General features: G+C 40.4%; 2 protein-coding genes across 2 annotated transcripts in view; one reads left to right on the forward strand and one right to left on the reverse strand.

The window, feature by feature from the left end:
• Positions 1 to 200: 200 nt before the first annotated feature.
• Positions 201 to 5,799, reverse strand: sigmar1 (sigma non-opioid intracellular receptor 1). The gene is made up of 5 exons (XM_012867037.3): positions 5,547 to 5,799; positions 5,383 to 5,434; positions 4,519 to 4,667; positions 4,308 to 4,400; positions 201 to 2,090 (listed from the first exon to the last, which is right to left on the reverse strand). The coding sequence occupies exons 1-5, from the start codon at positions 5,689 to 5,691 to the stop codon at positions 1,861 to 1,863; spliced, it is 669 nt and encodes a 222-aa protein (XP_012722491.2). The 5' UTR covers positions 5,692 to 5,799; the 3' UTR covers positions 201 to 1,860.
• A 1,629-nt stretch (positions 5,800 to 7,428) lies between these two features.
• Positions 7,429 to 25,976, forward strand: part of galt (galactose-1-phosphate uridylyltransferase) — a 55,196-nt gene continuing 36,648 nt past the window's right edge. The window contains exons 1-7 of the mRNA XM_021318773.2: positions 7,429 to 7,545; positions 7,735 to 7,871; positions 9,817 to 9,986; positions 10,247 to 10,322; positions 10,458 to 10,506; positions 23,146 to 23,275; positions 23,867 to 23,923. Of these exons, the coding sequence (XP_021174448.2) occupies positions 7,835 to 7,871; positions 9,817 to 9,986; positions 10,247 to 10,322; positions 10,458 to 10,506; positions 23,146 to 23,275; positions 23,867 to 23,923 (519 nt within the window). The 5' untranslated portion in view covers positions 7,429 to 7,545; positions 7,735 to 7,834. The remainder of the gene's footprint in view (positions 7,546 to 7,734; positions 7,872 to 9,816; positions 9,987 to 10,246; positions 10,323 to 10,457; positions 10,507 to 23,145; positions 23,276 to 23,866; positions 23,924 to 25,976) is intronic.

The following is a 25,976-nucleotide window of genomic DNA, read 5'->3' on the forward strand; positions in this document are numbered from 1 at the left end:
TTTCACTGAAATGGCTTCAAAACAACGAGAGCTTTAAGGTCAACTCAATGTGTTTGACTGGTAAAGTGAAAGAAAAAAAAAAGATGCATGCATGGATAAGAATCTGTGTGCACTCTGTGTTGCTATGACTGCATTTCCTGTAAAGATGAGGTCTTCAATAACAGATCTATTGTAAATCTTAACACAATAAATACCCAGACTTATGATGAAAACAGGATTGATTTTACTCAGAAACTGTACATTTCATCTTGAACCATCGGCTTCAATCTTTAGCCGGCAAACTGCATATCAAGTACTGCAATATCACTTCAGTATGTAAACTGTTTCATCAGACTACTGTAAATGGTTCTTCGTGTGTTTGGGCGGGTTACAAAACCAGGCTGCTTTCACAGAGATGCTGGATTCAGCAGCAGATACAGTCACTGTTCAACGTTAAGACAACACCAGTTGATTTCTTCTAAGACGTGTACGTGTGGTGCAAACAAAGCACTTGAGCTTTGTGATTTAGTGTTATTCTCTTCTGCAGGTTGCACTGCCAAAAGGGTTTAGCGCAGTTTTTTAAATTGTTTTAACCATTGGAGATAAACAAAATACACTTTATGTAGTGTGCAAGGACATTACTCAGTTACAACCAATCCAGTTCACAAAGCTGGCAGGGGTACAGGATTACACGGATCAATTCGCACAGATTTCACCAGCATATCCTGCCAGCTTTTATATATTTCCAAAAAGAGCAGATACAAATGAAGGAATGGAGGCTGAAAACCATGAACGAGTTTGCCTTAAGATATGCCTTTTCAGTTCTTGGTGCTGGTTTCTGTGGGTGGTAGCTGCATTAAAACGAGATTCAGCATGCATAGAGAGGAGAAATTGAAACTTGACTGGGCATGGGCAGGTTACCGGTATCATGGTACGTTTCAGTTTTTAACGCTGCTAATTGACATCGTGTTTCCATTCCTGCAGTTTAAAGGTTTTAATGAGAAAGTTCCAGAGCGATCGAGGCTTTTTCCGCCTTTCGGCACAGAGTAAAGCCCTCCTCCCACTGCCCCACCTGTTGCTGCACACGGCAGGTCAGGTGACTGAAAGCTTACAAGAAAGACAAAATCGAGACTGGAAATATTTCTGGTTCTGGAAAGCAGACGGCCGTGGTGTGGAAACTAAAAGCCCCAGTCATCTCTTAGAGAAAAGCTGTTTTTGAGCCTACAGTTAAGAAGCTACAACGAGCCAAGTGCAGGCTGCTTAATCCCAGCTAATATCAGCTCATTAAACTTACTACTCTACAAAAGGTCTAACATTCTTCCCTAAATGTTCTTCAATTATAAATCCGACAGGTTTTCATTCTGTCTTTTTACTTAAGTCTAAGTATGGAAATGTAAAATAGGACTATTTGTTGCTTGTTTGTTTTAACAAGTCAATTATGTTAGTTTGTTTTTGGAAAACTATCTCTATACTGGACCGGCCCACGCCTATACCTTGTTATATAGTTGACTTTTGCGTTTCAGAGTTGATGAGTAATCTCACATTTGGCAACACAAACTATAAGGCCTCAAAATCCTTGAACTAGAACCAACTGACTGGCATACTTTAGCACCCTGACTGCTCACAGGAAATGACTGAAAGGTGAGAGGCACCAACCGTTGCGTGGATCGCTAAGATCTGATCTACAACAATGTGCTTGTGTAATTAACGCCGATATTTAACATGATTTTAAAAGAGAAGGACTAACTGTAAAGTGGATTGTCATAAATCACATGCTGAATTTTTGGCACCCGTAATTCTCTGCATTAACGACAGATCTTAATTTTGGACAACGCTTTGATGTCCCAGGCGATGTGCGAGCTCGAGTCCGTCTTCCAGCTCTCAGAAGACTCCCGCCTCTGTCAGAAACGTGCCGGCTTCGAGCATCAGGGCCTTCACGTAGACGCGTACGGTGTAGAACATCGTGACGAAGTCCAGGGTGCTGAACAGGGTGTCGGCCAGAGCAAAGCCAAGCGTGGAGGGGATGAAGCCTCTGCCGTACTCCACCATCCACGTCCCGGCGCTCCACTGGACCGACGTCGCTTCGATGACTCCGTGGACGATGGTGTCACCTGGGGGGATACAGTATGGATGCAAAAAAACAAACATTTAATCATCATCATCATCATCATCATCATCATCATCATACAGGTATTAGAAATCAGAAGTGTACACATCGCTAATAAAATGTTTTGGAATTAGGCCAAGCTTAATGGTTCTTTATGTTTACCCTGTCCAATTAACTGCAAAACAAGCAAATCTACTAAAAGGAAAACGATGTAAAACATAAAAAAAAGGTTTTCATAACTGCATCCATCCTTAAAACCCTCCCCCAAAAAAACAACAAAAAAAAAACAGCATGACGCATAGTAGCGCTATGTTTTACTCTGTGCATGGTGACCTTTCAGTGATGCTTAGTGTCATTTTCTTGGTGCCAAGCAGACATCTGGGTATTTAAGCCCAAAGGTTAAACATTTGTTTCACCAGATCAAAACCTCATTGCACAAGGTTTTGGGAGATTTTGGCCAGACATTCGATGTTTTCTCCAGGAAAAAAAGTCTTCTGTTTCGTAATCTGACATCTTAGGCCAGGGGTCACCAACATGTAGCGGCCACCCCCCCAAGAACCGCAAAGCACAACTCTCCAGTGAGCTGCATCTAAAATGTTATTTTATTTAGCTGCTCTTCCTTTTTAATCATTCTTGTATTTAAATAGATTTAAAATGGTAAATGCATTAAATATGTTTATATTACATAACGTTATGGTGAACTCAAAGGTCAGTACAGGTAGCTCTTCATATGACACAAACCAATGAAGACCAATATGTTCTTAAATTGTTGCTCCCAACTAACTGTGTTTATCAACTCTGCTGTTTATTGCAATCTTTTTTCGTTTTTGTAAATAGTCTGTGGTCATTTGTCATTCAAAAATATACACATGCGTTTTGCACATTTCTTAAAATCCCTCTATTCAGTTGTATGGTAGTTTAAATAACTCTACAGTATTTATTTTCTATGTTGTAAACATGCTTGTTATTGCTGTTATGCTTTAGTTTTCCCTCTGCGGATAAATAGAGGATATCTCTGTTCTATGATTGTCTTTCTTGCCTTACTCTGACTTCTACATTTGTCAAAAGATCATTTATAAAATATGGTTTTAGCTAAATAATGCAAATGTCAAGAAAATGACTGGATCCGCTCTGGCATAGCTGGCTCCCAGGGGCTTTGGCATTGTGGCTGTTGGGGGGGTTTCTTGGGCACCTTTGCTCTGGGGGTCCCTTCAGGCATCGGGGGTTGTGGTTCTCCTGGCATCAGCCCCAGTACTCTGGGGGGGGTCGGGTATTTGGCTCCTCACAACCACTATTGAGCGTTTTTCTTATGGATAAACCTTACACACACAAGTGCACTCTCACAAACACCTACAGGTGCTTGAATTCAGGTGCTTACACATTCACGTCTATACAGAAAACCCCTATTATTACCTTTAGCTGTCACTTTATACATTTTGTATTAAATACTGATATTTTTCAGTGATGGTATCAAGGCATTGGTCGTTTGTACCTGTGATACTTTATCAGTTTGTTTTGCTGTTATTTTTACATCTCTCTTTGCCGGTGCAGAAGCGGACACCAAGGTTGTTATATTGCTCTCTCCTTTTCTTCTCCTCTATTTTTGTCACCTTTTCTCCCCTTTAGCATTTTGTCTCATCTCTTTCTCTTCTTTTTTTCTATCCTACCTTCCCATTTCTGTGTCCATTGATCATGAATAAGTCCCAGCATAAAATCTAAAGCTTTTTGCATATATAAATCAAGTGGAGCACTGTGGCAAAAGCAGTAAGGCTCCACTTGTGAAAGTAAAATCTGTTTGGCTCTTTTTGGCATTAACACACCAATTCTTAATACTACATTACCAGACAGGTTACATAAAAAAAGAACTGAGAAATGTCATTTAATGTGAATTCTGTTTACTATAAGCTAGAAAACTGAAGGCTGCAACTGGATTAAAAGGTGCATCAGTAAAGGGGGATGCACAATTACACATCCGTGTTATTATAACTTTTTTAAATTAAGACCCCAATAGAATTCAAATTGTGAATTAAAATATCTAAGATGCAGCTTAAATCAAAGTTATACAAAGCTTTAAAATGATTTGTGTGCTCATTTCTTAGACTACAAAAACCTGAAATATTAACATGGGTATGTACACTTTTCAGATTTATTGTACAGTTATAATAGTTGCAAATACATAATACATATGTGCATTACAGGATTTAAACTATTACTCTATTACCTGGATAGTATACTTCGCTCTTGGTCGTGCCCTCCTTCCACTGTCTGAAAGTACCCGAGATGATGGTGTCAGAGATCTCAGCCAAGTATCGACCTGACACAAACAAATAAAAAAATAAAATAAACCTATATGTAGAGTTTGAAAAAGAAACATCCAAACAATTCAAGACAGTAAATAATGTGAGAGTCATCTAACCTCTTGGTTTCCTTACCCGAGTGTCCTCCAGTGTCCACCGCAGTGCCAAACAGCAGCAAGTACTCTGTGAGGGAGGCATGGAGGAGACACATGGAGCCCATCCAGCCCCCGGCGTTCACAAACACCCACTGCAAGTCCTCATCTGGCAGGATGTGACCCGGATACCTGGTTTAGATACACTCGGTTGTTTATTTCACGAACACAGATGTGATGTGGGCATGCACTCAGCCTCCTGTGTGGCGGTAAGTCAACACCACCTCACCCTGAACTCACTGTCTACGCCAGAAAACATGCTGGTGGCCGTACCTTGTTGTCGGGATGCGGGAAATGATAAATTATCCAAAAAAAAAAAAAAAAAAAAAAAAAAACTGAGAAAAGGAACTGTGAGTGCCTTGATGCAAATAGTTGTAAAATAACATAAAGGACACAGGATGAAGAATAATATTTGCACTACGCTGTGGTATCTAGGGGGAAAAAATAACTGATAGCAACTTCCAAAAAAAAGTAAAAAACAAAGCAGTCTTCAACTACGAAAAACAAGTCCAGTTGCTTTGTTTTTTTACTTTTTTTTTTTTTTTGGAATGACTATGACCTGGATGACTGAGAATCTTCACCAGCAACTGATAGCAAAGCACTTTTTAACCTTGAACCTTTACAGTACAAATACTGGAGAAGCCTGATCTGCGCACAGTATGATTGACATACTTAGTCAAGAAAAACTATGTGTTCGTCTAACAGAGAGGGTTAGAAACACCCTTTCCTCTGTGCAATCTGAGAGCACAAGTAGCCTAATATTGGACTTAAAGTAGACTAAACGTTGAATGCAAAAGCCATGCAATTAACAACTATGCATGCGGGTCTGGAAGTTTGCATTCGTTACCTCTTCCTGAGTTCCACCACCACTTTGGAGAAAGCCTGCTCGTGGTCCTGCCCTGAGAAGAACCACGGGACAACCAGGTGAGATTAGGACCCTTCAGAGGAGACCTACCCGGTGAAACGGAATGCGGGTGACCCGCGGGGCGACACACTCGGACCAGGACTTACCTGCGTACTGCTTGGCCAACTTGGCGACATCTTCTTTGCTAAAAACGTACTGCTTGGTTTCCATCCACTTCCGCAGCGTCAGCGCGAGCAGGACGCTGGCGGCGCAGAGCACCAAGAGTTTGAGGATGGTTTTGATCAAAGACATGGTCACAAACAAAGCGCGCGGACGAAAGGAATCCAGCAGGTGAGCTTAGGCTACATGCGTGCAGACGGACAGGCAGGTTGCTAACTGGTTGCTCCTTCCTTATTACGTGGGCGCGCGAGATGACGAATCAGCCAATCACAGGTCTTGTTTAGCCGTCTCGGCAACACGGTGGGACTTCCTCGTTCTTAGGGATCCGGTTCTTTTGGCGGAGCTCTTTCTGCTTTCGCTCGGCTCTTCAATAGAAACTCCTTCTAGTTTTAACAATTTAATTCAATTCAATTCAATAAAATTTTATTTTATTTTTATACAGCGCCAATTCATGAAACATGTCATCTCAAGGCACATTCCTAAATCAAATTCAATCAGGTTACAGATTGGATCAGATTATACAGGTTGGCCAAAGAAATTTCCTCTCTAGGGAAACCCAGTTGATTGCATCAAAGTCTTGACAAGCAGCATTCACTCCTCCTGAAGAAGCATAGAGCCACAGGGACTGTCGTCCGCACTGTCCATGGCTTTGCAGCTGTCCTTCTGAGCAAGCATGAAGCGACAGTGGAAAGGAAAACTCCCCTTTAACGGGAAGGAAAAACCTCCAGCAGAACCAGGCTCAGTGTGAACGGTCATCTGCCTCGACCGACTGTGGGTTACAGAAGACAGAGCAGAGACACAACAAGAGAGACAAAGAAGCACAGAAGCACACATTGATCCACTAATCTTTTCTACGTTTTTGGTAATAGCGGGTGATCTGTCTTCCCTGGATGATGTCCCGGCTAATAGAATCAAGCAAAATTTTGTGCGTACATACTAGTAAAACTATTATTACCAACAAAAGTTTTGGAACATTATTCCAATGTGTCTGTCCCTTCCACCGCCTTTTAATATAGCGCTCTTATAATTTTTATTTTGCAATATAAAGCAACACATTTTCAAATGACGTCTGAATCAATTCAGCAGATACCTCCCATTTTTGCAGTCTATCAATGTTGTGACCAGACGTGTATTGAGTGCAGCACTGAGATCCAGTAATTTCAAGAAAGTTTTATATGCACAATTGATCATTGTTCAGGCATATGCAATTTAAACCGTTTGCTTTCTATAATTAAAGATTGCATTGTTTATAAACTTCCATGTCACTGATCTCTAGCAAAATGCTAGTTTAGAAAGTGTCATAAAGTATATATTTTTAAGGCATTGAGATTAATCTTCTTTAAAAGTTCCTTTCCTCAAAACTCACAGCTTCTAACTTGGGTGTCCTCCGGTGTCCACCTCGTGACCAAAAAGCAGCAAGTAGCTGGGAGGGAGGCATGGAGGAGACACGGAGGCCATCCAGCCTCCAGTGTTCACAAAAACCCACTGTAAGTCCTTATTAAGCAAGATTTTACCCTATTTAGATAAAGCAGTTTCACCATAAATGATCAATGTAGTTCATTGGGATTTTATTTGATAGTACAACACACAATAACTGAAGCAAAGGCAAAACAAGAAAAGTTTTACTAAAGAAAAGCTATAGTGTGGTATCCAGTGTATTCATTGCCTTTGACACTGATAGCTTGGAATTAGCCTAAATCCAGTGCCACAAATTGCCCTCAGACATCTGTATGAACTGAAAGCAAAATCTTTCAAAGCTTGATCAACCTGTATAACTTTGATTGGTAGTATGTCATAAATATCAATTATTTTCAATAGAAGTGGATCATAATTAATCAGATAGGCTTCCATAGCCTGCCTGACACAGACGAATCCTCGTTCACTCGAATGAGTCAGTCAATTCGTTCGGCTCGGCCGCGAACGACCCATACAGCTAGTGGGCAAGGCTGCTGCGAGGTTTACAGCACACAGCAGAAGCGAAAAAAGGTTGTACATTTATTTTTATGTTTTGATAACATGAAAATAACGATTGCGTGTTATATTTGCTACATGCTTTGCACAGTTTTTTAATTCTTAGCCTTATAATTACGTTTATTGTAGCTATTTAAACTCTACACACTGTGTAGTCCGGCCGTCCCAACAGCTTTTTCAGCTGCTTCTGGTTTCTCCCTATAGGCTAAAAGGTCACCGGTGAACCGTGTGGGGCCATGCTAAAGTTCATAACTAGTTGATCATTCAACGCCGGGGTGAGAGCTGTCAAACTGCACGGAAGACCATGAGCGGGAATCGAGATCTCAGTTTCGATCCTAAAGGTAGGTAGGGAGCGGACTGTGGTGAGCGCACCATTCCACTTTCATTCATCCAGGATAATTACTCAAAGGTCCACACAACACATCCATGCCTGCTGCTGTACCTACTGGATCCAGACATGGAAGCAAAGATCGGTGCTTCAGACTGCAGCTCGTTGTTTTACGAAAAACACGCTGTCAGCTTCGCGTTCATGTGACTTGAGTTCCTGTTGTTGATCTTCCTGCAAGTTGCGGCATCAGCAGCTTTGCTCCCAGAATGGCTGTTTGGTGGATTCCTTGGGATTTAAATGTCGAACAAAGCGCGGATCTGAACTGTTTTGCTGTGACGTCTCCTTTTCTTGTCGATATAACAAGGAATTTGGCTTCAGCTCCAGATATCTCTGCAGATCCAGGAAGAAGGAAGGACACAACATGGGCGATTTAAGACTCACAAGAAGAAAACAGACAAACAAACAAACACAATAATAATGTGCATTAAGAAAAGTTAGGTCTTGATTAATCAAGACCTAACTTTCAAATACGTCTTGATTAATCAATCTCCACCATTTGATCCTAAAGTCTTGTTGGCTGCTTTGGCAGACCTTAATTATCAGTCCAATAAGAAATAATGTCTTTTTTTTTTGTTTGATAAGCAACTTAAATATACCATAAGGGTAAATCAGGCTTAAATGCCTGAGGAATTAAGAGTGGTTCAAAGCCTTTGCACAGTGCCAAATATTTATTTTTCATAGATCACCTATTTTATTTTTTCACATTTTGCCTCCATAAACCTCAGTGCTTTTTTTTGGGTCGTATGTGTAAAAAAAACAATTACAATATAGCACATAATTGCAAGAACAAGGAAAAATGAACACACTTTTCACATTTTTTATTGTGAAACAACACAAATACAAAAAGTATGGAATGCATTTATGTTCCGACCACTTTAAACATAAGCCACTGAATAAAATCCAGTGCAAGCAGTTGCCAGTCTGGGATCAGGCTATTAAACAATATCCCATGCTTACAATATCTCGAAAGAACAAGTACTTGCCCTCAAACTGTGGCAAAAACAAAGGCTTAACAAGTCCCTTCAGAGCAAAAGGAAGGAAAACTGTTATTCTATTGAACTTTTATCGACCCTTCTTTTTTCTATCATCGATATACGTCTATCGATCAATATATATTGTTATTGAATTACCGCCCAGCCCTACCTTTATTTCACGTTTGTGACGATAGAGGGCAAACTGGACCTACACAAACGTGCAGCCCTGTGTTCCAGGCTTGTGGCTTCCCGACTCGCACAGAGGAATCTAATATTCTTCTGATAAGCTTCCACTGCCGTGTAAAACTTTGAATTTGAAAGTAATTTACCCTGAACTAAATCAGCTATCCTCTCAAACACACAGTGGTGCACAAGTTCTTCGTGTGCCGTGAATGTGCGCGTGCAGCACCTAGCTTCCTCAGATTTTCTTATTTCTCTTTGGTTTAACTGTTGTGAAGCTAATATTCTCGTTAGCGAATATTATTTTTTGCATTTTGCATTTGTTTTTGCAAAGCTCCGTTTTTTTTTTTTTTTTTTGGTTAGCTTACGCAAGAACACACTCTGGTCAGAGGAGAGCCAAAATTAAACAGTGAATCCTGTTGTTTTATTCCTTTTTTTTTCTTTCGTCCCTGGCAAAGAAATGCATTCCCGCATCACGGCGAGGGGAGTAACATGATGTTGAAATGCTTTTATTTTATTTTATTTTTTTTAGCATGGGCAGGGAAGCTGGTCAGTGCTGATCGGGCATTGGATGAAGTTAAAAACACAAGAGTGTCGGTCTGAAAAAAACAAAAACATGTTAGAAGCTGCAAATGACTTCCGACAAGATGACAAGGATGTGGGATAGGTCAAGGGGTGTGAACAGTATTGCGGGGCACTGAACTCTGCCTTGGTTGTCTTATTCTGCGCTCCTTTTACCACCAGAGCACCAGCATCTGCGTTACAACCCGCTGAGAGACAGCTGGGTCCTGGTTTCGGCTCACCGGATGAAGAGACCCTGGGCTGGGCAGGTAGAAAAACCCTCTGAAGAGCACGTACCCAGATATGATCCCCGCAACCCTCTCTGTCCTGGCAACACAAGAGCAAACGGAGAGGTAGGGAGAATTGGGTAAACAGAAGAAAAATGAATTTCAAACCAAATCAAAGTGTTAGCTGTCCAGGTTTCAACAGGTATGGTTTGATTTTCGTAGAAATATCGTCAGTATTACTATTGGTAACATAATGTAGAGTTGTCCATGCTTATTGTGCTGCTTTTTCAATACAAGCGGCTACATTACATTGCATAATATATTGTCTGTCTATATCGCCCTGGTACGACTGCTTTCTTGACATTTCCATGTTTATCATTTTCCAGGTAAATCCAAGCTATGACAGCACCTTTGTGTTTGAAAACGACTTCCCTGCTCTTCAGTCGGATGCTCCAGATCCTGGTGGGTTTTTGCTCTGTAAAGACGTTTTAATTGCATTTATAAAGAATGGCAAGGGCAAGATTTTTGCTCTGTTTATTGCTGAGTTTATTATGCCAACAGTTTTTTTTCCTAAAAAGATGCCTTTGTGGTTTTTAGGCCCGGATCAACATCCACTGTTCCAGTCGAAGGCTGCAAGAGGTGTTTGGTAAGAGCTCAGGACAGAAATGGTCCATGCAAGTTATCTTTACTTTCTTAAGACTAAAGCAAATAGATTAGGCAGGTTTCAAAGTAACATCTCCTCTATAAACTGATGTTAAATAAGCGACTTTCAGAATTCGGGTTGTGCGGTGCATTGTGGGTAAAATAATTTTTATTTTGGCTACAAAACAACATTGATAGATCGTGGAAAGCACCGAAGAGAACCATGATTCTCTTTGAGACACCGGCTGTCAAATAACACCGTCTGTCCTCTGCTGGGACACTAAAGTTAAGCTTAGTTAAATTAGGGTGACCAAACGTCCGTATTTCCCGGGACATGTCCGTATTTCACGTCCTGTCCCGGGCGTCCCGGGTTTTTTTTTATAAAGTGAGGAAATGTCCTGTTTTTTTAAATTACCTTCATTGGTACGTCACGCTGCGTGTGACGTAATCCCTGAGCCGCGTCAGGTTGGGCAGCCCTGTTATTAATCACAAGATAGAGTCCTCCCTCGCGCTTGTCGGCCGCGCTTGTCTTCCCCCCCCCCCCCCCCCCCCCCCCCCGTTCGGCCGGGTTTGCCTTACAACCCCCTTCCCCCTTCCCCCCGCTCGGCCGCGTTTGCCTTACAACATTAACCCCCCCCCCCCCCCCCCCCCCCCCGCTCCGAGGTGTCCTGGTTTTCCCAAATGAAAATATGGTCACCCTAAGTTAAATGCTTAAAGCACTGATTTGGCTAAAGGTGCAAGTCGCACTAGGACCGAGGAAGAACGAACTAAGAGATGGGGGGGGCAGAAAGCGACCCTGAGGCGAGGAAGAGGCAGGTATTTATTCAGTGAGGGGTGAATCGTCTGGAAGCAGGTTCTAGTTTCATTGCGGCCGTCTCATGACCCAAAGAACCTCTGAAGCACTGTACGGGTTGATGGTCTCTAAACGCCCCATGGCACAGGGACATGTGCTTACAGCACGTACCATCAGACCATGATAAAATGATTTTTACAGCTAATTTACTGCGATGATAACGAGGAATATATCGTAGTTTTTAAAGTGATGTGATGCATTACTGTAAATCTTATATTTCTGTAATCTGCTAAAAACCCAATTACCCTGAATGAAGTGTTGTTTTGCCCACATTAACATGAGTGAAGTGATATGACGGCGTATGATGCGCTAACTTATACACGGAGCCTTCATCTACTACATTTATCAACTTTTCTCTGTTATTCCTGGACAAATATGAATGATTTGAAAAGTGACAGTGAGCAAAATAAAATTTCTGTAGGGCCGAATCCATGCTCTGACGCTCTACTCTCTCCCTCTGTCGGCTTTTACCTACAGGGCAGCCCTCCTGAGCCTGACAGCTTCCTCGGTTTCAAGGCTAGATATCCTACATAATGACGATTAGTCCCAAATGTGTGCAAAATTACTTGCAATTTTAGTCCATCAGGATCTTTCTTTTCTGTCAGGAGATTGTGAAGAGTGAACGGAGGTTTAACACCGCATTTCTTCTTTCCGTCTTTGGGTGAACTTGGTGGAGCTTTGCTATCGTGTTTTTTTTTTTTCGCCACCGTTCAAGCCTATAAAGTCCATATTAGAGCGACACAAAGTGGACCGGTAAGTGTACGGCACATATATTAAGGCTTTTAAAGCCTTGAAACAAAAGCCTTTGAGCTTTATGTTCACGTCCGCTACCTGCACTCTATGCAAATTACAGTGACAGCGGGGTTTGTTTGGTAACAAACATTTTCAAACTCCTATGAGTCAACTGCAATTTGCAATTTGCCTGAAGATGTATTTTGGTTCATTCGCCTGGGGAATGACAAACTCCTAAAGCTTTGTCATTTTCTAGTCATCTTATTTTTTTTTTTACAAATAAAAATCCGAAAAAGCGTGGCTTGCATTTATATTCAGTCCCCTTTACTCTGATACCCCAAAATAAAAGTAAATCATACCAATTGTCTTCAGAAGTCAATGAATTGGTAAACAACAGCAGGCATTTTGATCTCAGTATGAGTCCAGCTGTTCTGTGAAGGCCTCAGAGATTTGTTAGAGAACATTAGGGAACAAACAGCAGGATGAAAAGGTGTCATCTTAACTCTGGGGGAGCTGTAGGGGTCCACAGCTCAGGTGGGAGAATCTGTTGCTAGTTGCATACTCCACCATCCGGCCTTTATGGAAGAGTTTCAAGAGATAATTTAGAGATCACCAGAAGTCCCTTTTTAGAGTTTAAAGTTAAAAAAAAACAAACTAATGGGAACACAGGAAACACACGGAAGATGGTTTGGTCAGATGAGACCAAAGTTGAACCTTTCAGCCCAGGCGGAAATAGTTGAGCGTAGAGGAAAACTGCTAATTACCACGGACACAGAGCGCACACTGCCGTATGAGGTTATATGGTGGTAAGAGCATCATGCTGAGGTGGATGGATGATAACTGGGGACAGGGAAGCTTGTCCGAGTTGATGGGAAGATTGATGGATCTAAATGACAGACAATAAAGGAAAATATAAGTTGTGAGAGCCACCAAAAGACTGAGAACTGGTTGGCCTGATCATGGAGATGTTGAGCCATAAACTTCTACTGAACTTTTACCCTGACCAGTCGGGTCTGTTCCTGGTCTTTATTCAGATGCTTGCAGACTAATGTTCTAACAAGCTTCTGAGGTCTTCACAGGAAGCTGCATTCAAACTGAGATTAAATCCCAGATTTTCTGACTCTGTTTGCCAATTGCGGGACTTCTGAAGACGACTGATTGGATACATTTTTCCAGTATCAATGCAAAGGAGGCATAACACACACGTGCACCATTTATTTTATCTCAGATATGTATTCATTTAAAAAAAAGTATAATTTCCTTTGACTTCACACATATACGTTGCCTTTTGCTTGTCTATCACATAAAATAAAATAATTATGTACATTTTTAAAATGTTAAAAGGTTCAAGGGGCATGAATGTGTTTGCAAATCACTGTTACTACTCTAGAGCAGTTGTCTTCATCCTCCTAACACGCTCTCTACATAATCATAGCTGTAAATCTTAAAGCCACCAGCAGATGGAGCTCTTTCCTCACTCCATCCCGTTTGAATAGCTTACCCAACACTTTTTAGTCTTAATTTCTACTTTACATCATTAGTTTAGCTACTGACTGGATTCATTTGTTGCAATGTTATCTTAAGGCTCAGTTATGTATGATGAATAATATGAGACTCATTTCACCATCCATAGAAACTTGCTTGTGCTCAGTTTTTAGAAATGAAGGTTTCTTTTCGCTGCCACCCTGACCTCCCACATCTTTTTGAGTCCGCCACGGATCAGCCATTGAATTTCCACAACTGGAACCGACAGACCCCCCACTCGTGTTTTTGTTTCTTTTTGATCTTGCCGCGATGTGATTGTCTGCTTTTTGATGAAGCTCAAGAGCAATGGCGTATTTTTTTGGGACTACGCGGCTGATTCTGGCTGACAGCAGAGTTGCATAACAACTGAATAATAGATTAAATCAAACATCGGCGTCAGCGAGCGTGCCGGTTGAAAACTGAACTGTGGGTTTAATTCCCCAGTGTTGGCAGATGTGGGGGCTGTCAGGTGTTGCTTGCCACTTGTACTGCGAAAAGCACTGAAGCAGCGGTGATTGACATGTTGTGCTTTCTCTGTTCTGATTTTTAAATATTAGAAGTATTTTCTGTTTTGGAGTCTGAGTTAGTCGAGCTTTTGTTGGACTTTTTTTGTTTTTGTTTTTTTTCCCTCCCATGCAGCATCTGTGTGCTTTTTTTGTGTTTTTGGTCGTCTAAGTCTATGTGGTTTGTGTCTTTATATGGGGGGGAAAAAGGAAAACTTTGAAAATAAGCTATAGCTTGTTGCCTTGCGGCAACTTTCACAGAGCCAATTAGTGAGGAAAACAGCACAGGAAACAGGATTTTAAAGGATCTGGGTCACGGGAGACAAAGAGAAATGGGTTAAGGGGGACGAAAAGACAGACACTAATGATTTATTGTATCATCTCTTTTCAGTTATATGCTCCCAATTAGCTCCGCTGTGACGGAAAATGTGGTCACACTTTGTTTTGCTTTCCCCTATTTAATTATCAGGTTCCTTAAAATTCCTTGAAAGGTCAACTTATACTATTGGAATTAATTAGGGCTTAGCTTAGACAAAGCTCGATACATTCCCTAATCAGTATGTAAAACACAAATTAGGATACATGAAATGTTTATTATATTTATTTAACCTTTTCTTTTCCCAGTTCATTTTCTGTTTCTTCCCATCAGTATCAGTTTAGTATTCTGTAGTTCAGGCTTGCATGGTGGATGTAATGATATAAATGTGTGAAGGATTAGCATGTGCTGACGATCTTTCAAAGCGTAGATATTAGGGAATCATATATAATGTTGGTTTCCAAAGATGGGGCCAGGATCCCACTTGAGGCTGAAAATCTACAAGAGGGATCCCCTTTAATTAAAATTAAATAACGCAGATTATCAAACTTGTGGTTATTTGTGCAATAAATGCTTAAAGAATTGTAAACATTAGTACAAAAAGCAGATAAAATATTATATTTGGAGTTGATGCAGTTTACATTATCATTATATCTCTGTTTAATGGACTTTGCAGAAACCCTTGTTTTATCTCTTCCACTGTTATCTTTCGGGTCCGAAGCTGAAAAAATGAGGGACCCCTGGTACATTGGTCCTGTGCAGTTCTTTGCCCTTGCTCAGGCTCATCCTTTACCTTTAGCCTGAGAAACTCTAATTTATATAGTAGGGGTGATTGGTTTTATGATTATTATGGGAGAAATTAGTATTAATAATGAGTTAGTTTCACTGGCTTAAATGTTCAATGAAATTTCCAGCAAAAAGATATTTGTCTGTACTCACTTTTTCCATGCCGGGTCATAGGGGGAGCTGGAGCCTATTTCCAGCGGTCGTTGGGCGAGAGGCGGGAGACACCCAGTCCATCACAGGCAAAACAGAGAGACAAGTATCATGTTTTTGGACTTTGGGAGGACACAATGGAGAACCCTGAGAGAAGAGCACGGAAAGAGGATGCAAACTCCATGCAGAAAGGGACCTGAACCCAGGCCCTTCTTGCTGCGAGGGAACAGTAATGCTGTAGGAGCCATGATGGCACAGTTGGTGGCACCAACTCATAAAACGTTTTTTATGTTCATCAAACTCCATGTTTCTGCGCAGACACAAGGAGTTGTGGAGAAAGTAAAGCAGCTATGCCTGCCGTTACCTCTTTCTGTGTTTTGGACACTAATCGGCACACAGATGGGATGTTGGAGATGTTTTGTGTCCTAGATCTATCTGAAAAGAACAGCACGAGCAGCCTTCCGCTTCTGCTAGCAACCTCGCTATAAACCAAGTCAGCTTTTTGTGGTCTTCAGATTTGTCCGCCATTATAGCAACCATGGGTCTCATGGGTCAAAATAATAGTAAAAGGCCTTTTCCCTGATTCAGGTTGACAAATGTCTGTTTTATAGCTTGAAGGCATGGGTGTCCAACTTGACAGTGAGGGCCAGGCTGGCAAAATAACTTGCTTTATTATTATTTAGTTTACGGTTAAACTTGGATTTTTGCAGTGCACACTTGCGTACGCTCACAGCTTCGTGGGAACGGTGCTTATAGCTCAATGGGCAGTTTTTTTTCAGAGTAATTTCAAGTGAAAATATTTCTCTACTGACAAACGACAGCCATAAATAATTTCCTTGACAGAAAAAAAATAAAAATTTGAAGATCAGGGCCTAAATCTCAGCCTGCTACTCTGTTATGCAATCGTTCCTTATGGCTCTATCTGCAACGTTTCCAGATTCAGTGGGGATTAAGGCCCACAGCATCCTTCTCAGGCCCCTCCAGCTGGAGCCCACCTTAGCAGGACCTGAAGCTGTCCAGTCTGGTCACACGTGGAGAATTCCAAGAGTTTTATTAAAAGGACTGGAGATAGGGTCTATAGGAAACCTTTCTTGTTTTATTTAGACATTTGTACATACGTCACTTTTGTCATGCACTTTTAAAGTGTTGGTATACTTTTAAATTTGTAATTGCGGTTGTAAATTGTTGTAATTGTATGGGTTTGAACAGGTCTCTCTTGTAAATGAGATAGGATAAATCTAAGTAAACACATTTTTCTACAGGCAGACACTAGCCAAAAAAGTAGTTTCCTTCCAAGACAGATCAAATGTCCTGCAGTAGCAAGAGGAAGAAACCAAAAATGTATTAAAGCTCTGTTTGCTGCTCTTCGATGCAGATCGTCGGTGTCTCCCACCTTGGATACAAGCTCCTTAACGAGGAACTCGGGACTGAGAGAAGGTGTTCATCAGTGGGACGACTCCTTTGTGATGTTTTGTTAATCTTCATCGACAAGAACAGTTGCCCCAGCAAGTATATGCGGCAAAACATAGGGAGCGTTTGAGCCGCTGGGGCCCGAGATGAAACACGGAAAACTCTGCAGCACCCACAGACTCGTGTTTTTGCCTTCAGCGTGTCACTACATTAATGCTCAATCAGCTCCGTTTGGAGGTCTGATGGTATGCTTTTCCACGTCAACGGCAGATGGACTGCTGAGCGGTTCAGACGTGCCTTTTGGGCTTCAGAATTGTGAAGTCACCTCCAAGTAGGCTAAGCTCTGCAGCAGACAACGGTGTTTGTGAAAACGGCAGTGGAGAGCTGCTTCTTTCCTGGTTTGGCAGCGCTGAAAATGGCTCAAGTTTTCTTGCAGCATCTGCGTCTGTCACATGAGCAGCTTGGTTTTGAAGGTTCCCATCGTGGCGTGCATGTCAGTGATGACCAACCCCCCCCCCCCCCCCCCCCCCCCGTTCCTCACGCTGAAGAGCGTTGAGATTGCTCATGATGTCGCACAGAAATGTCACTTACAGCGGACGCCAAGATGAAATGTTTCTGTGGAGTGTTTCGCTCTGCTTTCCATAAACTCACAGATCTCTTCGCGCAACTCCAAAAGTAACATCTTTTCGGCACCTTTTCCTGGCTTAACCGCTGCACCTCTATGTGAGAAGGGTAAATGAGCTACTCGCATTATGCCGCTCATTACGTGTTCCGCTTTTTTTTTTAAAGCTATACCACATAATAATTCCTGCCGCATGAGAAAGTGATAAGCTGTCTGCTCACGTGTGACGTTTTCCTCCTGCGTCTTCTCCCAGAATCCTTCCTACCAATCCCGCTCAGCCACTTATCACCGCATATTTCGGGCACTCCATCTGCTTTCAGTCCCACAAGCTTATCCCGAGGCAGCCCCCTTTGATTTTACACGTGTGGACACCTCTTCAAAGAGATCTTTCCCCGTAGTTGGAGTGCCATGCCTCGATTGGAACCCTAAAGACTCCTTTGTTACGCACGGGCTTAAGCCTGCTCCACCAATAAAATTGACAGCTGGGCCGTATCGGAAGTGTCATTGCTCTCATCAACAGCCAGGGAGTATGTGATGAGTTGACGCACACGGTCAGCAGTACTGTCCAAGCCGAGGCTCACATTTAAAGACGCTTGCCTTTTTTCTGGGCACACGGCTCTGTGAACGTTCATCAGGCAGTTTTTTGACTAGGGGAGCTTTGTAATCTCTGTTACCACACTAAAATGGGCCTTAACAGCTACCTCGCTTTGTGATTTGGGTTTTGGGAGCCTAGCCTGCTGTGACGCTACCCTTATTTGCCTACCTTGTGGAGCCTTTGTTTCATGTCCAGATGCTTGTATGTGTCGTGGTACCTCGTTTCATAGTGTCTTCTCTTGTTATATTATCCAAGTTATCCAAGACTATCTATTTTTTTTTTTAGCTTTTTCTTGAGGAGAGAGCTAGTTGAAAGTTGAGAAAGGTTGTTGAGTGATACAATTCTGATACTCTGAAAAGAAAAAGGCTTCTTTTTGAGATTTTTGCTTTTCTCTGTTCAATTACACTACAATTTAATTTTTTCTAAATATATTATAACTAATTAAGCAAGTAATAAAGCTGCTGATGAACGAGTGAGGCGAGGACTCGTGCTCCCCCAATGTGTGCGACTTGCTGGTGGGGCAGCTGTAATAGTAATTAGGGGAGTGGTGGCCTAGTGGGTTAGAGCACAGAGCTTCGGTCCCAGAGTTTCTGAGTTCAACTCCCACAAGCTGCCATTCTGGGTCCCTGAGCAAGACCCTCAACCCCTAATTGCTCCCCAGGCGCCGCACAGTGGCAGCCCACTGCTCCCCAAGGGGATGGGTTAAGATGCAGAAGTGAATTTCTCCATTGTGAGATCAATAAAGTTCAATTATTATTATTATTAGATATCATCAGTGGTGGCACGAGGAGACATCTTTTTTTTTTTTTTTATATGAGCGTATTTCCTTGCACTCACCAAAACACTTCCTGAGACGCTTAAAATGTGAAAATAGTCCTTAGCATCTAATAAGACTCATGTTTAAGTCAAAGGACAGATAGCGGTCCCTTTACAGACAGTTTAGATTACTGTGCAGTGGCATAAGTGTGTCAAACCAACGCTCCGTCGTTTGAAACACCCATGCAAACAGAAAAATACTGTGCTATTAATTTAAATGATATGCAACAGTTTGAAAAATAAAAAAACGGAAGTAGGAAGACATGAAATGGCAGCTGGTAGGTATAAAACGGTAAAGATTGTAAAAGGGGTGAGTTGACCTGGAGCCATGACAACACAAATGGCAATGTTAAACTGATAAGCATGATACCACATTCTTATACTTTTACGTCCCTACTGTGTAGCCCCCAGAATAAAGTCCATTTTTGAATTGAGTAAAAGTAGTTTGAGAGAGTGTGCACATCAAGTCTTGGATATATTAATGTTGCATAAATGTTTATTATGCTTAATAGAAGTTGACAAAACTGAAAAAACGTTTTTAAAATACATTCTGAAAAGTTCTCTGGCCCAAATGCTCCATTATATGTTTCTTCTTTAACTGCTACAAAATATTTTCACATTGGGATGTTAGGATAAAACTCTGAAATGTTGCTGTATCGTCCACCCAGACGCCTTCCGTGCATCAACAATAAGAAAGCTCACTTGAGCTTTCATGCTTGTAGAATTCGACTGGATTTCAAAAACAAATGCTCTGAGAGCTCCCAGCTCTTGTAAAAGTCTTCTCATGAACTATTCATAAATACAGACCATTCATTTTTTTTTTTTGCTCTGAGCATAAACACCAAAGTCATGTTCAATTATTGATCGCACGCGAGCTGCTTTCTGTCCCAGAAGACTGTGACTGTCAATAGAAATGTAATATCTGTTTTGCTCCGACAGTCACATTTGTTTGCCGAGGTGCCGTGTGTAAGCTTGACAGCAAACAGATGTATTAACACAAATTTTTTTCAAGCCCACAGAGGCATTAAGGAGGTATATTCAATTCACAGTCAAATAATCTCACTATAAAGTGTATTATTACAGAGGAAGACATGGTTTCAGATGGCTGAACCTATGCCATGCTTTTATTTAAACCCAGTCTTGTAGATTTTACCTTATTTCAAGTACATATATATATATATATATATATATATATATATATATATATATATATATATATATATATATATATCTTTCAAATTGGTTTTTGATGCCTCATCCCATTACTTTACTGTTAAAATTGTAAAAAAAAAAAAAAAAGAGGCGTTCTCTTCCTTTCGTTTAATGTTTCAAGTCCTTCAGAAGAGATTTTTTTTATAGAAAATTCAGTTGCACCATGAATGTACAACTTTTGGGAGCAGCCAGGTGTTTTTTTTTTTTTGCAGGTAAATAATACAAACGAACTGCATGATTATTATTTCATAAAACATTTTGTTCTCATATTTAATGCACACAGTAGAGATAGTAAACTAAAACCCAAATGTCTTCCTTCTCAAATATGTTTGACTACAATATCGTAAGGCACGACAGACTCAATAAAGACATTCAGATGTCAGAGACCGCTCACAAGTTGCTCACTCACGGCAAAAGTCTTTCAGTGTAGGGCTGGACGATGAATCGATTTTATTGATTGATTCGAATTAGCAATTTATGAAGATTTCATTTTTGGAAAAATCAATATTTTTTTTCTTGCCAATGCATCTCTTTGGTCTCCGTGTAACTATATTTACGGTACTTGCCACATATTTTTTGTTCTGCTGCCTTCTTGGCCATTCTGCTTCTGTCAGTGGTATCATGTTGTCTCTAGGTCGGGCGATATGGTGATAAAATCCTATCACAATAATATTTTTCATATCTGTTCATACTGCTATATATCATGATGTGTAACATAACACTGTTTTTGTCCATCTTTAATCTCTCCTGGTACAAACAAAAATTGGATAGGTCCTCTGGACGGGTTCTTCTTTGTTGAAACATTTTACTTTTGTTTGTTTTCCCCCCAATAGACTTCTTCAGACTGTAGAGTTGTAGGTAAACTCAGCCTTATAAGCAGTACATTTCCAGAGTGGATCAACAAGGGTTAAGCGTGACAACTGAAATTGGTTCATCACATGTAAAAGAGGACCATCACTTGTAAAAGAGGACCATCAGGCTACCAACTGATCATTACTGCTCTGATGGCTGCTTACTATTCCCATGGGGGCTCAGTCATGCTTGCAATAACAACATTAATGATGGGTGGTTTCTTTTAACAAAAATGGCTCCCTTTACTCCCCCTTCATACAAACATCCCTCTCTATCCAAAATGAAAACATCTTCATCCATGAAAGAGTGACCGCTGGCCTTCAGGCCATCAAGGGCGCCCGTACCACAGTGGGCGATCCATATTGCAGACTATGTTAACAGTAATTTCAAGGCCAAAATAACAATTTTTTGTTTTATGGCCGCAGCATAGCTGTTCTATTGTGGAACCAAATTTATTGTAAGTGACAATTTAACTTATTATATGTACAAAAGTACTGTCCAGTGTGTACAATTCATGTGTTCTATTGCTATCTAGTGGCTGAACAGGAAACCACATTAAACATTGCGATGTCACAGTGAGAGGTTAGCTATCTGACTTTTATTTATTACTATTTTACCAATTAAACGGGTCATCTTAGCATTCATCATAACATTGGCACCCATGAGACATTTGTCAGTAGCCACCGCTGCAGCCCATTATCTTTAACGCACATTATCATCAAAATGATAAGACCTGTTTTACTCTATGTACAATGAATCGGTATAATGGATGAGTTTCACTTTTTTGTCATTCATTTTTATATACGTATTTTTTTTTTTACAATATTCTAATTTGTGGAGCTACACATGTGTAAGAAAACCTGAGCATGTTTTTTTTCCTTATTATTCTTCTTCCACAAAACAATCCTAAAAACATCTCAAAGTAGACACGCAGTAGAATTTGACAGTCAGTCTCTGGATATTTCAGGGCAGTGATCTCACTTTACACCAGAGATACAAACAGCACTCCTGCAGATTATCAATTTAACCAGGCCAAGTAGATCAGTGATAGCTCTGGCATGCTTATTACTTATTAATCCCAACCAGAACCGCAGCAGAAAACTCGTGATAAATAATAGACACACCAAGACGAGCAGACATAAGGGGAGACAGATTCTGATGAGGTCTGGAAACCTGAGCAGAGTTGTTAGACTTGCACCTGAAATGGTGACGGATTAAAGAGAGGAAACACTTGCCATATATTTTGCATCATTATCCTGTGGAAAGGTACAGTGATGATCCATTTCATGTTTTCTGGCAGAGCCCCACAGATTTTTATTCAAATCTCCTTTCAAAGAGTTCATGATGCAGTGCATAGCAACAAGGTTCGAGGGATTCTTGGAACAGAAAGCATTCAAACATCATAGATCCTCCACCAAATGGAAATAAGGATGTTTTGCATATATTCATCCTTTGCTTTGCGCCCGACTCAAGTTAGGGTCTGTTTCTGAATACCTCATCATTTGTCTTAATTGACCAAACCACATGGATCTTGCTAAAGCAGGGAATAAGATGCAAAAGAAAAGTTGGCATGTAGATTGGGGGATAAACTTGGGGTTCTTATATTTTTCACAATCCCAAATGTTTTGAACTTTTTAATTAATGCTCTGACTATAACTATGGGCTTATTTAGCCATTTCTAAACTTATGAGGGTAAACAGAAATCTGCCTTACTTGCAGGTACTAATTGAAAGGGGCCTTTGTGTCACGCCTATTTACGCCGCAGAGCAACAGGAACTCATGGATTACTGACTAACAGCTTCAAAAAGGAAGCAACAATAATAAATAAATAAATAAACTTCAGCTAACTTTATTTTATTTGAGTTGTTAAGATTACAATCCTTTTGGCACTGGTGGCTGTTAACCCCCCCCCTCCCCCACTGACAAATTTAATTTGATTAAAGATTGGATTCTTCTAAAATATTCCCTTCTATTACATTTATTTGACTTCTTATCACACATCTTTATCAGAATGCCAATTTGCTAAAAAAACATACACAATTCATTATTTTAATGATGGTAAAGATGTTGTATCTATTGACAGATAATCAGCAATCTCCCGAAAAAAATGTCAGAATATTTTATTTCTTCTGTTTTAGCCTTTAACCATGCCTTTAAAAAAAAAACATCTTTATAAATATTTAGAGTTCTGCTAACAGGTTTCATCCAGATATATTTCTAAATTTTTACTAACTGGCTTTTGTTGCTTCCCTATTCTCTGTGTTTTGTTCAGTAAGGTGATGTGTTTCCACCCCTGGTCTGACGTCACCCTCCCTCTGATGAAAAAAGAAGAGGTTGTCAAAGTGATCGATAAGTGGGCTGAGCTTTTGGATGAACTGGGTGCTACATACCCATGGGTTCAGGTACAGAAAGCACACACTCCCCACACAACGAATCTAATTCTTCCCGACGTTACACGTGTGTAAAAAGTGTGCACGGCTCAAATTTCACACCATTTTCCATTCAGTTTTCCGCCTGGTCAGCTTTTTATTTTGTAGTTTCTATAGGTGGCTTCCATTTAACTGGTTAATACTTTAATGGTGCCCCTGGGCAAACTCTCATTCAGACACATGTAGGGAAAAGAGAAATGTACGAAAACGTGTATTCAAATTGTATAACTTTGTATGGCAATGGATTCTTCTAGAAAAAAAAACAACAACAAAAAACTGTGAGCACAGTTTTATTTTTACTTCAGCTGCTGCTGTATTCTAGGAAAAAAAACGACTTGTCTAAAACCTTTTGCTAACACGCTAATAAATCATGAGTTAATCACTTCACCCTAGTCGTAACCGACCACGCTCACCTTCCTCCTTCAACCTACGCAGTGAAGTCAACGCTTTTCTGAAATATCCAATGTGCTTTGGTTTATGACAGCATAACTTAGATTATAACAAGAGAGCAGCACATGTCAGCTACACCCTCAATTTACTTGACCTCCTGCCTTCTGTCTGCAGATCTTTGAAAATAAGGGGGCTATGATGGGTTGTTCGAATCCCCACCCTCACTGCCAGGTAGGATGATCACTGAAACATCTCATTTTCACACAGAGTGAATCCTGAACATGTTTTGTTGTTTTTTTTCTTTTTTTTATATATGGAAGAGGTCTTTTGCTTTTGGTAAAGTTTTAAAATGTCCTGAATCGTGAAAGAGTTCTGGATGTATTGCTCTTGAACAAGGTTCCTTGTGCTTGTGAAAAAGAAACAGGGTCACTGCATCACAGCACCTCCACCATGCCGAACAGCCGACATCAGCTGCTTCTCCATTCTCATCCTTTGTCTCATAGCAGAACCGTACAAGTGTGTGTGTTGCAGAAGCTGTTAGCTTGATTTGACCCAAAGCACAGGGTTCCAGCAGAAAAGTCCCAACAGACTCCACAAATATTCATAGTTTGAGACAAAAACTATGAACCTTTAAGGTTTAAAAGAAACTTTATTATAAACTCCAGTCTGCCTTTTTATCCTTGTACCTTCAGAAAAAACCATATTGTATATAAATCCTTTCATTATTCATCACATCAACTGTAATAAGCTAATAACCTGCTGATTTAACATAAAACCTGACAGGTTTCAGGTATGAGTTTTTTTTTATGTAGCTATTGAAATAAGAGATTCGCAAAACACTGAGTAACACAGACCAATAACTTACTGTTCTATTTGGACTATGTAGGGCAGTCAACTACATTTTACTACAGTCATCACTATTGCTCAGGCCTTTCATTTACCTCCAACAAAATGGTGAAATTAGGGCTGATGGGTTTGAGAGATAATATAAGAAAAAAAAAAAAAGCCAGAGCAACACAAATCCTTCTCCAAGCCTAATAACAGTTGGGAGGTCCCTTTTCCACGCAGGCATCCTTTGTTCCAGGCCAAATCCTTTTGGAGTGTTTGTTGTCTAAAAGCTCAATTTTAACCTGTCCTGGTATGCATCTGAAATGACAAGTTGTCATTTCATATAAATAGCGTAAAATGATTGTTATGAGGTCTTTGCCACCCTAAGATGCCCCTCTTTGCTGCAGTTCTCTAACGTTAAGCCTTTGAGATATTATTTTTAACCTCTGGTGCCATCCTCCTCGCCGTGTGTGATGGCGTTATAAACTGTGTCCTCTTCTCAGCCTGTTTTGTCATGTTTAACTTATTAGAAGATTTTTAAATACACCCCTGACAGTAGAAATGGACAACTCTACGCTTGTGGACCTTTTTTATTTTTTTATTTTTTGCAGCTATTTCCTGAGTTATAAAGATTGAAACACATCTGCTTCTTTTGAATGGCCTGTTTTCCTATTTGGAAGAATTCCTATACACTGAACAACACAAAAATGTAATTTCTAAATTTAAAACAGTTTTTCAGCTACTTTCATTTTATTATTATGGGTGCAAATTATTTTTTTGCCATTCCTTATTTTTTCTGGGATAATTGCTTGAACTAATAAATCTACATATAATAGACAGAACTTTATCAAAAGGTGTGAAATTAAGCAGCTGCAATAAAAGATACAATTATTTTAAGGCCTTTTACATGTTTTATATGAGCTCCACTAAGTATAGAGGGTGCTGTAAGCTTTCTCTTTACTTTCTTACCTCTCAAAAGAAGAACTGATCATGCAATATTTTGAAAATTACAGGGCATTTTTGAAAAAGCTCATTCCCTTGATGTTGTTCCAATTAAAAAATGTCATCTTAGGTAATATAAAAATGTCAAATTCCACAATAGCCTTATTATTATATTATTGTTGCATCTTGACAAGCACCGCAAACGACATAGAACTACTATATGCCATCTGCATCATACTGATTTGTGATAAAATTGTTTTCTTAATGGAAAACGGTGTCCCCACAGGTATACGTTTAGACATTCACAGGGACAGCTACTTTAAAAATGCAGAATGAGTTAAAGAAAATAGATAAAACAACACTTTTATCACATGCGCACAACGCCTTCCTTTATAAGGGCCCCAATTAGCAGATTCAAGACGCTGCTCCTTCACACACCGCTAAAGAATTAGACACGTGAAAGAAAAACACATCCAGGTTATGCTGTCAGAAATGTTGCAGCATGGAAGCTGTT

The sequence above is a fragment of the Fundulus heteroclitus genome, chromosome 8, assembly GCF_011125445.2.
Source record: "Fundulus heteroclitus isolate FHET01 chromosome 8, MU-UCD_Fhet_4.1, whole genome shotgun sequence".
Lineage (NCBI taxonomy): Eukaryota > Metazoa > Chordata > Actinopteri > Cyprinodontiformes > Fundulidae > Fundulus > Fundulus heteroclitus.

Bases quoted from the DNA above. Each gene is read 5' to 3' on its own strand.
- sigmar1 (XM_012867037.3), bottom strand. From the start codon at position 5,691: ATGTCTTTGATCAAAACCATCCTCAAACTCTTGGTGCTCTGCGCCGCC. The intron at 5,435-5,546 runs GTAAGTCCTGGT...GGTTCTTCTCAG, and splicing joins GTTGGCCAAGCAGTACGCAG to GGCAGGACCACGAGCAGGCT. The intron at 4,401-4,518 runs GTAAGGAAACCA...TGTTTGTGTCAG, and splicing joins GGACACTGGAGGACACTCGG to GTCGATACTTGGCTGAGATC.